The sequence below is a fragment of the Patella vulgata genome, chromosome 7 (genome assembly GCF_932274485.2).
Source record: "Patella vulgata chromosome 7, xgPatVulg1.2, whole genome shotgun sequence".
NCBI classification, from domain to species: domain Eukaryota; kingdom Metazoa; phylum Mollusca; class Gastropoda; family Patellidae; genus Patella; species Patella vulgata.
Genome location: NC_065885.2, coordinates 20265328 through 20280539, shown reverse-complemented (window position 1 = coordinate 20280539; position 15212 = coordinate 20265328). Strand labels below are relative to the sequence as shown.

Here is a 15212-nt window from a genome sequence, read left to right as displayed (position 1 = left end):
TTGCTTAAAAGTTTAAATTTTTGCTTTTTCTGTTGCCGTAAAATGGGTCCATTCTTGATCAAAATCGAAGAGGTTGTAGCCGTTTTAATTTCTTTGGCATGTTTAAATGTTATATCTTTTCAAAGAATATGAATAAATAATAATAATATGTATTACTATCTTTTTTTTATAACTTACAACATATATTATATTACTATCTTCTATTTACACGACGAGGCTCCCGAATTGTCTATTTTGTATTTCTATTATCTCACCACAGTGCCATCCGCACAATATTGCATAATATATCTCTCTAAACCTCTTTTATGGAATAAATCTTCATGTTAGATCGGGATTTTTTGTTGTAATTTTAGAGTACTAGAACAATTACGCTTTGAATTGACGTGGTGGCAACACAGGTCCTTTGTTGAAATCATGTATAGACTATCAATTTTACACATTTGTTATCCTCTGCCAGTGATAGTAATACAACTATAACTATTATTCACCCCTGAGCATACAAATATTTATTCGGTCCTTTTTCTAACAGCAAAAGTATATAGTATTATTCAAGCGTGTGAGAGGTGTTGACAACAATAGAACACTATTTGTAGGTCTTTACAGTATGTTGTTAAGAAATAAACGTCATATAGATACGCCATTTAATAACCTACTACACTCCCTGGTAGTGTAGAATTTTGACAAAACTTTTAGCATTCTTCGTGGTTTATCAATTACTGCACACAAAATATTGCATATGGTGTTACCAGCACCAATTCCGTTGATCTGGGAGTACAATTATATTGTGTAATTCTAAAGGAAAAAACTGAAAAATGGGTAATTGAAATGTGTATTAGATATAATTGCATATGTTATAAAGACAACTTGTCCTAAAGTTAATTGGATATTACCGAGTTAATTGAATATTGTCATGAATTTATACGTTAACAGGATACTGAAATCAATAACTAGGTTAACGGGGTGTCGCAACAACTGCTAAGTTAATTGGATAGTGTAATAAGCCACTGAGTTAACTCGTTTTATAACGCCTAATTAAGTGAAATAAATGCCGGAGCAGCCACTGAGTTAACTGGATATTGCAATCCATAATTGAATTGAACGGATATATAAGAAATAGTGAACAATAGTTGCGTTATATTAATGGACTGAGTTAATGATTACACATTGTAAACAATCACTGAGTTAAGTGGATATTTTGTATTTTTGCAAATCAACCATTAGTTTTACGATATTAAGTACTCAGTTAATACACAGAATGACGAACAGACGAATTGAAACACTTGGTAAATTAGCTCGGGTACATCCGGGATTGTTTCCGGATACTCATCTCAGATCTCAGGGACCTTCGGTAAGTGCATCAATTACCTCAATCATATTTTCAATTTTATAGATCGGGTACTCCTACATAGATGACTAAATAGTAACTAAATTGAGACAAAAAATCGTTTCTCCATAGAAATTGAAGGTAAATGTGTACAAAAAATAAAATTACCATTGTTTATTGTTTATTCATTTGTCTCCGCGTAACATTCACCATTCCTTCATAAGCTCTTCTTGTGTATTTGAAACCCACCATTTAACAATCATATTGTATGAAGCCTACGTGGTAAAGCATCACATATGCCTTATAATCTGTATTCGGTATAGAATGTCATAAACCCATATAAACCCATATAGTACCATATACACACTAATTGTATACACTATAAGTCACTATCGTTTGATATACAAGAACTATCAAAATCAAGATATCCTTGGAGGAGTGGTATAGTAACCTAAGTAATAAGGCATGGTTTATGAACCTAGAGATGGCCATCAAACGTGTTTATTATTAGAGATACGCATATCAGTCGCATTCCTGGCACCATAATGCCTTACGCATCTGTTTAGAAAAAATCTTGTTCTAATTTCATTCAGACATTCGCAAACAAATAAAAACTATTCGATAGATTGATAGTGTGTCCATTTTTTCGATGGGCTTATTAATATAGACTAACACTTTGTATTTATATTTCAGGTTGAAGCCCCAATCCTGAACAAAGTACCAATGCCACCCGAAGACGCTAGAAAACTACGAAATAATTACATATATCTTCAGGAAAAAATAGACGCGGCTGATCTTTCGAATTACTTATTTCAAGCATTTATCTTAGACGATGACGATGTGAAACGAATTGAAATTACTGATACAAAGGCTCTTAGAAATAAATATTTGCTGGACACCTTGCTTCGACGCGGGCGTAGGGCATGGGGATGCTTTGTAGCAGGTCTGAAAGATTGTGGCTTTAAAAAGGTTCATAGTGAATTGTTAAAGAGAACCGAAATCGACGATTCTCATTTATCACCACGAGTTGAATCCTTGTCCAGCAGACGAATACAACCACGTGAGGTGGACGAGATGGATGAAAAAATAAAAGAATTGAAAGTAGACAATAATCTTAAAGCGAAGGAAATTACAACCTTACAAACCAAGGTGATACAGTTAGATGAAAAGGTGTCCGATTTGAAGAACCAGCTTAAAGAAAGGGATGGTCAAATCGTAAAACTCGTCAGTGGGAACCTTAATGAATTGGAGTCTGGGAACAAACCTCCCCCAACCGTCGAATATTTGGAAACCCAAGTCGTGGACCTGGATTCTAAGGTAGGAAACCTTAGTATTGGTTTTGCAACCATACAGAAGACAGTCGAAGGGATGAACAGTTCAATGGGCAAGAAAGGGAAAAGGTCAACAAAGGGCACGAAGAAATCTAACACCACAAAAGCACAACAGACTTTCTTAACACAGGAAGCCTTCACGGAGGAAGAAGATTCGTCGGAGGAACGGGTTTCGACAATAAAAAATACCTCATCTCCACAAAAGACGACATCTAAACAAAAGACGCCGGCCTCTCGGAATACATCCTCGCCACAGAAGACGTCATCGCATCAGAAAACTCCATCGACCCAGAAAGTCGCTACCCAAAAGACGTCATCGACCCAAAAGTCACACACGACGCAAAAGTCACACACGACTCAAAAGACACCTTCGACTCAAAAGATGTCATCGACGCAGAAAAACGCACAAACACAGAGGACATCATCTTCCCAAAAGAACACAACTGCTCAAAAGACCACACATACACCACGGAAAACAAACATTAAAAAATAGGTTGATTTTATTAGGACTTTATCGATCTAACTCTCGCATTCAAAATTAGGACTGTGAATTTCAAATCCGGGTCGTCATGGGACGATACGCTGTTTATTGAGATATCCCCATACCTTTAGATATACCTTGTCTTGTATATTGTGTTGAAATAAAACAAATATTTTCATAATCGATTATATATACTGGCGGCATTACATCGGTTCCATAAAGTATTCAATACCTAAAGAATTTAAAGATGTGTCCCCACGAAAATACTTATATCGGGTAGTTATTTCTAATAAAGTATTGTAAATTTGAAATATATGGAAAGTAGAGACATCTAATCTTAATAGAAAAATGCTTGATTCTCTGAAAAAACACCCATGCAAAAACGTAAGGCTATCACTAGCTGATAATACGTCGGCTTGTTGGCTAGTGAAGGGATGTAGGGAGCGCTTGGTGGAATGCCGAATGGCTAGTCATATTAAATTTAATCATTATACTAGGGAGTGTTTCGGGATACAGTTTGGTCCAATGAAACCGCGACTCAAAACTGGGTTTAAATTGATTCATAATTGAAATAACTGGGATTATCACTTCTTTTTGCTTCATAACTTTTAATATAAAGACCACTGCCTGTCTACTGGACCATTAATATCACCTCGTGTTGAAACGTCTACTCTGAGAGCTGAAACATATATTATGAGTTTAGTTTCTAGTTCTTATACTGACTTATTAGGTTCTGTTGGGGCAAAAAAAACGTGCACGTAAAGAACCCATGACAGTTTAAATTGGAAATAAAGTAGGCTGTAGCACCGCTGTTCGGGCAAAATGTTCCTCATAGCACACTGCATTGCATATTTCCGTCTTCTTAGCCCAGTCAGTACAGAAAGGTAGGGCGTTAAACCCCATTTCATTTCATTTCATTTCTGACTTATTAGTCTATTTATATCATGAGATCTGTTGTATTTGCCAAATATGATGAATAATCAACGAATGTTTGACCTTTTAACAAATTTCCGTGTGTTTCGGACAGTAAAATAAATTTTTTTGGTAAAACAAAAATAAAATCTTCTGATCAAAGATTATGTGGTATAAAAGCTTTGGTAAATTATTGTTTATGAACAAAATCGGCGAAGATATTAAACACATAGATAAAAATAGAGGTCATGAAAAGTGGTCGCTAAACAGAAATAAGTACATCCCTGACAAATCTGATTTACCAAAATCGAGATCTCTAAGGGAACTCATTGCCTTTCTAAGATGTTGTGTACCTACCGTTTATTTAGTTGTTCATCCTACTGTGTCAGGACTGCAGCAATCTCGTGGAGCTTGTATAGGTAAGATTTAATATAATTATAGTGTTATCATTACGAATCATTACCGCGTAATATCATCCTATGGAGCCGAATCGCTGCCATATTAAGAGAAATTGTCATGGTTAAAATGGCAAAATTATCATAGTCAAAATGGTAAAGATATTCATTTTTGAGATTTTTTTTACCTGTAAATATTACATAACACAAAATCACTATATGGATAGGTACCTAACATTTCTATAAAATGTTCTTCAGTTGGTTATATGAAAATGTCTAAAAGCCCCTCTTTAAGGTGGTCCAGTCCTGTCTGACCCATCTAGGATTGGCGAACTTCATTTAGAACAGTTTGAATAAGCACCACACATTTGGTTGAAATCAATAGAGTGGATTAGAAGGGAAAAGTCGAAAATTTATAGAAAAGTCACAATTTTCTATTTGAAGGGGAAAAGTCAACACACCCTGTATTGCGATGCCTAAAGCAATACAAATCTACAACAACCGTTGGTTAAGTATGTGACGTTTTGAAATAAGAGGTGGTATAAGGTGTTTAGTCATGATAATAAAGCGTCAAGACTTATAAACAGGTCCATTTTCAATATTTTATTTTGCTTTACCTTTACAAAATTACATTCAGTGATAAAAGTTGGGAACCTTGTTACCAAATATTGTAATTGGGTCTTTATAAAATGTGTTGACAAAACTATTTGCTCCAGGATGACCTTTGTAAGGTACCCAGATTAGACAGGAATGCTCAGCATTATCAAAACACTGATTGGTCCAAGCATGAATATAAGCGAGGCGTTTGGTAGTTGGTTGTCTTTTAACAACATCCAACACATAATCTGTCCAGAAGTTCGGAAACTGGTTAATTTTATTGTCCATGTAACCGGTTTCAGTTAGTGCCGGAATCTTGTTTCGGGATTCAGCTAATACGACGACATCACGAATACTTCTTTGCAGGTTATCTTTCGTGTCCGAAACCCTAGTATAATAATAATCCATACCAAGGATGTCAACATAATTATCGCCTGGATAGGCCTTGAGGTAGTCGGCCTGATCAGTGAACTTGTCTGGGCTAAAAGCGTACAGAAATTGGTGAACACCTTTAGTATCTCTGAGATATTTGACAGTATATCGATAAAACTCCTTCAATTCCTCTTCCGTGTTACCGACAGCGTTATTCAACCCCCAATAAAACCAGTCGCCATTTAGTTCATGAAGGAAGCGAAATATTACGGGAATGTTTGTTCCCTTTGAATCTTTGAAACCATGTGCCCACGATGCAATTTTGTCCAAAATCTGGTTCCATTTCCAATGAGAGTCTCCACCAGGAAGAAGTCTCTTGATTGATTTTTTTATGTCCCCCTTATCATTTTTTATCCATGGTGATCCTCCAGTAATGGGGTTTTTATGATGCATAACAAGCGCGATAACTTCACCCCTTTCATACGCTTTCCTACCTAAGAAAGTTGTTGTCTTGAGCTGGTAGTCCTTCAAGTCGTACAGATCGAAACCAATAACGGCGGGAAAGGAACCGGTCAGCCGTTTTACGTCACATAGTTCATCCGGATATTTCTGATCCACCATATAATCCTAGTAGATAAACCAAAAGCGAATATTTGTAATTAAAACAGGGTATTAGTCAAATTCTCAAGACAAGGGTAAAGGTGGGCTCTCTACCCATTACAGTCATTTCTATTTAATTTTTGTCATTCTAACCAAACACATTAGCCAACTTCAGCCAGGCCTCACGAGAGATGGGGTGGGGGTGCGGCCATTGCGCCGCGCCAGGGCCCATAAGAGTCTATCAAAGTTCAAAATTATAAATTATAATGGGCAGTTATGCATGAACTTTTATTGTTCCTTTGGAGCTTATATAAGTAAGTACAAAATTCGTTAAAGCTATATAATACCGGCAAATCCAGCCCAACGTCACCCCCTCCCACCACACTCGTATTTTCGCCCGCAAAGTGAGGACTGAGTCCAAAACTAGTTTATGGAGTCACACATATCAAATGAATATTTCTTACCCCATAAATCCAGCCCTCTACACCATCATGTCGTCTGTTCATTATGTAAGGAGTGTGCCCACCTTCTACACCTTGAAGTGTTGCTTCCTGCATTCCAAATAAAATCTGATTTTCATTTCTAGCCAGAGTTCTCAATCTGTTATACAGGTGCTTGGTTTCGGTGGTAGCATGCTGATCCACCTGGCCGGTCACACCGATAATAAACACTAACCACAAGATCATCAGCATTCTAAAAATTAAATAGGAAAATTATACGGGGAGGGGAGGGAGGGTAATTCTGTAAACCACCCACTTAAAGATACATTATGGGAGATAAGATAACGAGTTGGCAGTTCTCGCTATAATAGTTAAAAACTAGATAATGTAAAGGCAATTTGCTGAAAATTTCAGTCAAATTGATCCACTATGAACCGAGAAATAAGCGATCGAAAGTTCCGTATAGCCTCGGTCATCATTACTAAAGTCGGTACGACAAAAATCATAGTCTCGATTATCCATTTAATCGTTAAATCGAGAAGGAAAGTTATGCAGCAAATCGGATCATAATCCAACAATTATCGCAGGATAGCGCTGACATCGAGAGTTGATTATGTTCTGGATACGTTAATTAATGTCTAATTAATAGTTTATATAACATTTCAGGCCTAAAGAAAGACCTGCAATAGGCAGATTTAGCTCTTGCATAATGCATGTTTAACATAAACTAGACCAATTCAGGACTAACATGTGGATTTCTATTTCAATAATTTGCTTGTAAGTAGGGGTCTTTAGCAGTGAGAGGAAACCAAAGAAGCGATCCTACTTCATTTCACGAATGAGATCGACTAGCTACGGAACGTAACTAAAAACGCTGGGAGGGTTGAGAGATTAAGGTTTGTTATCTAGAGATCGACACCACGACACTTGGTTGGTTCAGTGATATGCTTTGTGATCTAAAGCACATGTGTCAGTAGCGCTCGGCCACCGAAACCCCTAATAAAAGTCCCGACAGGTGATAGATGGAAACTAAAATTTAAACATAATCAGGGGCACGAAACCTATAAGCTACCGCTACAAACCTGTGTCGATTACCGATATTCAAACTCATGACATAATATAGACATCGGCCAAAATAGAAAGCGGAAGGACTACTTTGCGTAAACGTCTTCGCCCCATAGCATTGCACACGAGGCGATGAAAAAATATTATCCGTACGATATGTTAGTCTCAAAATGAAAGCATTATTGTTAAAATGTATTAATTTTCTGATTAATTGGTTGGATAATTACTATATAAAACATTTTCATACTAAATAATAGCAGCACAGTAGAATTGTCCTTACCTTGATCAAGGCTGTTTCATCTAAAGATAAGACCCTATACATTTCACCCAAGAACTGATAAGATAATGCTCTGTATAGTATTGAATAGCATTGGTTCACCCACTTAAAATAGAGATTATGCAATTCTTGAAATTCCTAGCACCTTAGTTTTAGATAAATGATGACAGTGGCGATTTTCGCGGTTGCGATAAGTTATGCTTACACCTGGTAATACTCTTCATTAAAATATTTTCTGACGTAACATTCCACTTGCCGAATTCGTCCGCTGGATTTTGAAATAAACCTCTGGTGATTGAAATACGGGCTTCCGTCAAACAAAGCATGGCTATATGAAATTCTATTATAGTCCGGCCGCCAAAGCCAATATTTCGAGGGAACCTGGAATTTGTGTACAACGGTTAATTTATGATTCATTTTAGTAGCCTAGGATTCCTCTTTCAGAATCTGCCGGGTGAACCTCGGTCATCCTTGAGCGTTTTGGGAAATTCTAGATGGAGTCTATGACGGCAACTAGTTACATGTTTTTAGTATGCTTCTTCAAGTTTGTGTATCTCAAAATTTTGGTGGTCAACCTCATACAAATTTTAGTGCAAAGACATGACCATTTATTCCTCTGTCCGTAGTGAAAAGCATTCAACCCAACGAAAATTTGGGGAAAAGTTGGAGGTGGGCAAAGAGGTCAGAATTAACATTGAAGTCAATGGGGAAATAATGGTGGTCTGCCTCCATATTGTATTGAAGTTGTCTCCCTTTGATTATATTTTATCATGAAATACTTGAAAAACACGACTACAATTTATGTCTGCGAATTATCTCCTCTTTGTTTATATACTTGACTCATTTTTTTTAAAAAAAAAGAAATAACACGTTTTTGAGATTTTGAAAATAAAAATATGCTAAATTGACAGTGACAACCGGCCATTATGATATTATACTAGATGTATCAATGAAAACTTGTTTTGAAAGATAAAGATGAATTTCATAGAAGATATTATTGAAGAGATTGCATTGGAAGGATTGGATGGTAAAAATTTATTCAACAATTTTTGTTTGTACAAATGACATGTAGGACGGTCATTACATTCGCCCTGTGCGTTCAGGAACCGTCCTATTGAATCCTTCCTTGTCGAAAAACTTTCGAACCCCAATCAATCTTACTGGGCAACTTTTTACTGCTAAACGGTCGCATGTCAGTTTCTGTGAATGCCTGTACAATGTAAAGGAACATTTTAGTGAGAAAATAAGACCTTGCTTACCTCGCTAGTGTCAGTAGCCTATTCAATGACCCAACATGCTGTTAAAAATACGTCCCCTTCTGCTAAACGGCTTGGCACAATTCCAATTTTGTTTCACCTGCTTACCTAAATTTGTTTCGTCTTATATGGTCGAGTTACGTAAACGTAAATTTGTGCATTACCCTATATTTATATTTTAATGGCTTCTGCCAAGCCATTTAGCATAAGGATACGTATTTTTAACAGCATGTTGTGTCGCGCATACGGAGGACTCTAGCGAGGTAAGCAAGGCCTTATTTTCTCCAAAAAAAAATGATCCTTTAATACAGGCGTTCACAGGGGCTGACATGCACCTGTTTTGCAGTAAAAAGTTGCCCAGTAAAATTGACTGGGGTTCAAAAGTTTTTCGACAAGGATTCAATAGGGCGGTTCCTGAATGTACGGGGTGAGTGTAATGAGACCTACACTATTAGTAAAATATTAGCAATAAACTATAATTTGGTGAAATAATGAATAATTTTATGATATTTATAAAACTTGACTGATGTCTGTTACCAATGGGTGTGGCAGCTTGGGTAAAAGTTCTACCTACATGCAACTGTTAAATAAGAATTCATCCCTTCATATAAATTAAAGTATGAGTAGATAAAGTACAAGTACTTCTATATATTTTATTGTTTATCAGGTTGGATATGTATATATGTACCAGCAGGTTATTACAATGTACATACATTTTTTTTTTTTTGAAGAAGATCAAATTTAGATGAGTAGGAATTAGAAATTACTATAATGACAACCATTTTATTTTTTAGAACAATATAAGAAATAAAGTTTATTGTTAAAATGGTTCGGATCGATTCAAATATTCTAGCAATGTCAATACGATGTACATGCAACTAAATAGTTAGCCTGCAAATATAAGCTCTTGCATTGGATTTGGACATATGTCACAAATGTTGATTGAACAATAAATATAAGCATGTAGAAACAAGCTGAGAGTGATATTACAAATTTATTTTACTTCAAGGAATAACCTTTAATTCTCTGTGGGTGAGATTGGAGAGCAGAGAGAAGTTTTGTATTAAATTAGACGAGAAATCAAAGGAGTTTTTATGGAAAAGTGTTGGAAGTGATTCAAGGCTTGAGTTTTATACTATACCAGAAGCTAGAGAAGATTTACTACCCTACGATAGATTCGCTTTTAAAGATCCTACCACGGGAATCTGGGTCCATAATGTAAGTTGGGAGAAACATTGATTGTATGTAGTTCTTTGCATCGTTTTCATTGAAAAACTGATTTTCTGATACACTGTAATAAATACTTCTTATGGTATTTATTTTAAAACAGGGAATAAATATTTTATACTCCGGTCTGCCAGAAGATGGGTGGGTTTAAATACAGAGTTTCAAATAATAAGCTTACACAATTAAAAGTAACTTTTATTAAAAAGTTTTTTTGTCCATTGATATCACACCAACCATCTTTATGTATGTAAGACAAATAAAAGTAATTATAATTCTGGCATCTTTTTTGCACAAGCCAGTGGATTCTTCCTTAAAGATATATTATGGAAGAGTAGATAAAGAGCTGGCAGTTCTCACTATAATAGTTGAACACTAGATAATGTAAAGGGAATATGCTAAAATTCCAATCAAATTGCTTTACTCTAAGCCGAGAAAACCTTATTTTAAAATCACTGTAGCCTTGATTGTCATTTTTACCACTATCACGATAATTAACAGTCTTGATTATCCATTTTTGTGTTTAATCATCAATGTGTATTGAACAGCAGATCGGATTTAAATCCAATGAAAATCGGACACACAAGATGGCATTGAGGTTGATTATGGTCTTTTCATGTTAACAAATGTCTAATTAATAGTTTATATAACATTTCAGGCCTAAAGAAAGACCTGCAATAGGCTGATTTAGCTCTTAAGATAATTTTTTTTACAATCTGAATAAATTCTTGCTTTGTTGTAGAATATCTTTTTTTTATATTTATAATATTTACAGGTTGCTGAACAGAATATCTATCCTCTGGGTATTGTTGAGGAGGAAGGGATTCAGGGATCCTGTATATATTATAAATCAAGGAAAAATGTTACATCACAGTTAAGAGATAAAGATGGAACACTGAAAATGAACCTGGCAGAAATATTGCAAAGGTACGTCCATGGTAGTTCTTGTTGCATTAACTTGTAACTGTAGAACACAAAATCAGTTAGATCTTATCATTATTGACTCTATCTGAGAACTTTATATTTATGGCGATATCACTTTGGTCAGTAGTTATTAACTCCATGAATCCTGACAAAGAAAGAATGTGCTTGATGTACTTAAACTTGATTAAATAAATATTCAAATAATCATAGCTAGTAACCGTTTAACCCTTTGGTATCAAGTTTCAACATAAAAACAGACCTCAGGAGATGCGAGTCATTACTCGCGCACACGCTATAATCGCCTAAAAGGCATTAATCTGAGTATCTAAGGCCATACATGTAGTTATCTGACTAGCCGTAGGAGCAATAGTTAATTTCCGATCGATTTTTTAAAAGTAATATTAAGAAAAAAAATTGAAAATGGATAGGCTTTTTTCTCCCTTATTTGCCTATTTTTGAAAATTCTAACCTGAAAGTTAGGGATGTAATTAAAATTGATCATCTGCATTTATTTTTGGCAAATTGAGACACATGTCACACACACCCTTTTTATACACCCTTTTTAATTTATATGCTGTGGGTGTATGTTTAGTTGCCTGCCAACTTATCTTTGTCTATTGCGTAAAATATTTTTTCAGCTGGGGTCAGAAATTTGTTATGGTGGCATCACAGAAGACTCGTTATGATGCATTAGTTAGAGACCGAGATCCACGGTTAGAATTAACTAATATGATGTACTGTGTTTTGGAACGAGTTGGAAGGTTTGATAACTTTTATGCTCATTTAGATTTGACTAATAAGATGTAATGTTGGGTAAAAAAAAAAGCAAGAAATTAGGGTTACCTGGTTAGACCACTGTTTGAAATCAATGATGACTTCTAGAAATAGCTGAGACTTTATCAATACAAATGCAATTAAACTATCATTTTTGTTCATACAGAAGTGTTTCTGCCTAGTCTTTGTGGAATTCCAGCTGTCAAGAGTTCTTCACTTCCATGCCAATGTGTAAACATGACCTCAGGTTTTTTTATGCCATCCGACCGAATAGATGCTGTTCCTTGCCCTCTGCTCTGCACCACTGACATGGGAAACCATACTGAAAATTCCTGAGGAACTTTCTCAGACATCCCAATGCCATAACAGCTCCCCAATAGTTAATGGATGTCATCAATTTTTTTAAACTACCCAAATATAGATACAGTTATTAATCCGGAATTGTTTATACTACTAAGTACAAGCACCAGTAACACATGGAAAAACTTATCAAGAAAACACAAAGTGAATTATATATCTGCTGTGGTTTATTTTCCAGAATGCGGTATTCAGGGGAGACAAGTCATGCTTTAAGTAAAGTGTTTTTCAATAATATCCAGTCACAGATTTATTACCTGTGTAAAAAGTTACAGGAGTGTGGTTATGTTACAAAACAGGTGAGTTGTAAGGAAGATTTACTCAAGATGTATTAAAATACATAAAATAATAGGATAAGAATGGTATGTGTGCTTGCAGGTCTTGTGTTGTGATACACCAAAAACAAATTTCAATTTATAATTATTTTACTAAAATTGGCCATTATAACCCTACACCAGAAAAATTTCTGCCAATTACCCAAAACACTCTAAGGTTTCAACTTCTGGGTGCCAAATTTTGTTGTTTTTTTATAAATAACTATTTTAATTACACTTTAACTGGAGTTCAATTGGGGTTTTTAATGTGATTTAAATCTTTTTTTTAATATAAAATCAGTACGCAAATTTATTTTTCGAAGGCATTACCTTATGGAACCCTGGTAATTTCGTAATTGTAATTATTTTTTGTGTATTGAACATTTAAAGAGCGTCTTCATTAGCATGGTTGATGTAGTAGGACATTTAACTCCATTTTCATTCATTCATTCTTTAATTTTCAGCAATTTTTAACACAAGTAGAAAACCACAAGAATTTAAATGTTCGGCTTATCCACTTAAAACATTTTTTTGTTCCTGTGAAGAATAAATATGCTCAGTTAATGGAAAGAGTGTCTCTGTACCTCGAGGGGAAACCAGAACATAGTGAAGTCTATAATATATTCAAAACAGATATGGTAATATAGCATTTTATTACAGTTCTAAACTAGATTATTGTATACGTACATCCCTGTATTCATTCATCATTTCTACCAGTATTTTATCAATAGAATTGAATTAAAGACTCTTCAAATAAATTTTAGCAGTTATAACGGTTGAATTTTTAACTTTTACATGCTTGCCAGTGTGTACACGTGACCTCAGTTTTTTATCCTATCCAAACAACTAGACAGTTGTCCTTGTCAGACCCTCCCTAAACATCAGTAAATGTAAATAGTATCAGGGAGGAATCGTCATTACAAAGTTCTTAATCATAGTCTTTTTCTGACAAATTTTGCAGGGTTTTATGAGAAAATCATTTAAATGTTTACTGTCCAGTTATTCTAAGTATATTAAAACTGGTGTAAAGAATTATACATCTATCAGACCAGATGCTTTACCTAAAGAATATCTCTGCAAGTAAGTGTTCTCACATTCTAGTACTGTTGTTTCCAACTGGGTATTTGTGTGGGGGTAGGGGGCAATGCAATATATACAGTAAACTTCTATAATGTTAGGACTGATAATAATTGTGAAAAACATAGCTGAGATTTCATATAGATTTAGCCATTCTTTTTTTTATTTTGGGTGAAGTCTGGGTCAATAAATACAGTGAATTTCTATACTATATTGTACGGATTGATGATAATTGGGAGAAACAAATCTGTGTTTTTACATATAGATTAAGCAATTTTTGGGGTCGGACAGGGATGAAGAAGAGGATAATGCAATACCTAATGGAAATTTCTATAATTTTAGGACTGATAATAACCGGGAGAAACAGATCCGTGTTATCACATTAATCCAGCCATTCCGTGCCAATGCTGAGGATAACGAAGAGTTAGGTTCATCTGATTCAGATGGAGATGATGAAGGTAATTAATGATTTGATTCTGGATTCTCTTTGTTACTTATAAAGGTTTCTTTTTTAACAGAAAGAAACAAAATATACATTGATGTTAAATTAATACAAAATGTATGTGGGCCTGATTTAAATATCGTAACTTACATGTAAAATTAGATGTAATTTAGAGACTAAAATGCTAGATTTTTTCCAGTCTGGCCTTCACTTGTCAGTTGTGGTGCTTGTAGGGTTGACAAAGAAAATGTGCTTAGTTCGCCATACAGCACAAAAAACATGGTCCACCAGTGTTCAAAATTCTCCTGACTCACAAAGCACATGTAGCCATAATAATAAAAATGATCAAAAAACCCTAAAAGTTACGTAATTAAAATGTCTTCTTTATATGTTTGGTTTAAACAGTATTTATTTCAACAATATTGTACATTTTAAAGGCATAAAGAATAGGATACAAAAACAAGCCAAGTAGCTTATATTAATTTGCTTCCTTCTAATTTGGTAGTATAATATATGTACAATTTCAAATAATCTAAGATATAGACTAAGATGAATTACAGTATATTAGTAATGCTACAAATAAGTAGGTACATAATTTTATATAAATAAACAAACAAACAAATAAATAAACAAACAAATTCCTCACCACAAGGTTCTGTTTTACGGAGTAAAACATTTTATATGTTTCAGTAACCCCTTTAGAATGGGAATTTGGAAAGACAAATTTAGATCAGTGTTTAGCTGGGTTAGAGAGTGGAGGGTCAAAAGGTCTATCACAGTCGCAGTTCTCTGTTGTCATGGGATTCACAAGACTTGAAGCTCGTTCTGTTCTTCGTAAACTAAATAGACTTGGATTGTGTCAAACATACAAGATGGACTCCGGTCGACAAAGAAAAAATATGTAAGTTTTGGGGTTTTGACATCCTCTTTCTTCACAACATTGATTAAAAAGTCACTCTGGAGTGATATGATTACAATTAGATTTCAGTCAATTCACTTTTACATTTTGTTCTTTTAATATACTCATGCATTTAAAAAAAAAAACTTTAT

At 34.8% G+C, this 15212-nt stretch overlaps 3 protein-coding genes across 3 annotated transcripts in view; 2 read left to right on the top strand and 1 right to left on the bottom strand.

Annotated features, from left to right (window-relative positions):
- The first annotated feature begins 649 nt into the window (after nucleotides 1-649).
- On the top strand, nucleotides 650-3317 carry LOC126826908 (uncharacterized). Its single transcript, XM_050556034.2, has 2 exons — nucleotides 650-1348; nucleotides 2018-3317. Exons 1-2 carry the CDS (start codon nucleotides 1256-1258, stop codon nucleotides 3146-3148), a joined length of 1224 nt encoding a protein of 407 aa, XP_050411991.1. The 5' UTR covers nucleotides 650-1255; the 3' UTR covers nucleotides 3149-3317.
- A 1722-nt stretch (nucleotides 3318-5039) lies between these two features.
- LOC126826909 (mannan endo-1,4-beta-mannosidase) lies at nucleotides 5040-6701 on the bottom strand. The gene is made up of 2 exons (XM_050556035.1): nucleotides 6477-6701; nucleotides 5040-6039 (listed from the first exon to the last, which is right to left on the bottom strand). The coding sequence occupies exons 1-2, from the start codon at nucleotides 6696-6698 to the stop codon at nucleotides 5077-5079; spliced, it is 1185 nt and encodes a 394-aa protein (XP_050411992.1). The 5' UTR covers nucleotides 6699-6701; the 3' UTR covers nucleotides 5040-5076.
- A 1975-nt stretch (nucleotides 6702-8676) lies between these two features.
- Nucleotides 8677-15212, top strand: part of LOC126826910 (general transcription factor 3C polypeptide 1) — a 127518-nt gene continuing 120982 nt past the window's right edge. Inside the window, exons 1-9 of the mRNA XM_050556036.2 lie at nucleotides 8677-8821; nucleotides 10060-10268; nucleotides 11050-11201; nucleotides 11837-11959; nucleotides 12511-12628; nucleotides 13108-13281; nucleotides 13605-13723; nucleotides 14063-14178; nucleotides 14853-15063. Coding sequence (XP_050411993.1) covers nucleotides 8770-8821; nucleotides 10060-10268; nucleotides 11050-11201; nucleotides 11837-11959; nucleotides 12511-12628; nucleotides 13108-13281; nucleotides 13605-13723; nucleotides 14063-14178; nucleotides 14853-15063 — 1274 coding nt within the window. The 5' untranslated portion in view covers nucleotides 8677-8769. The remainder of the gene's footprint in view (nucleotides 8822-10059; nucleotides 10269-11049; nucleotides 11202-11836; nucleotides 11960-12510; nucleotides 12629-13107; nucleotides 13282-13604; nucleotides 13724-14062; nucleotides 14179-14852; nucleotides 15064-15212) is intronic.

Bases quoted from the DNA above. Each gene is read 5' to 3' on its own strand.
- LOC126826908 (XM_050556034.2), top strand. From the start codon at position 1,256: ATGACGAACAGACGAATTGAAACACTTGGTAAATTAGCTCGGGTACAT. The intron at 1,349-2,017 runs GTAAGTGCATCA...TTTATATTTCAG, and splicing joins TCAGATCTCAGGGACCTTCG to GTTGAAGCCCCAATCCTGAA.
- LOC126826909 (XM_050556035.1), bottom strand. From the start codon at position 6,698: ATGATCTTGTGGTTAGTGTTTATTATCGGTGTGACCGGCCAGGTGGAT. The intron at 6,040-6,476 runs GTAAGAAATATT...TTTATCTACTAG, and splicing joins TAGAGGGCTGGATTTATGGG to GATTATATGGTGGATCAGAA.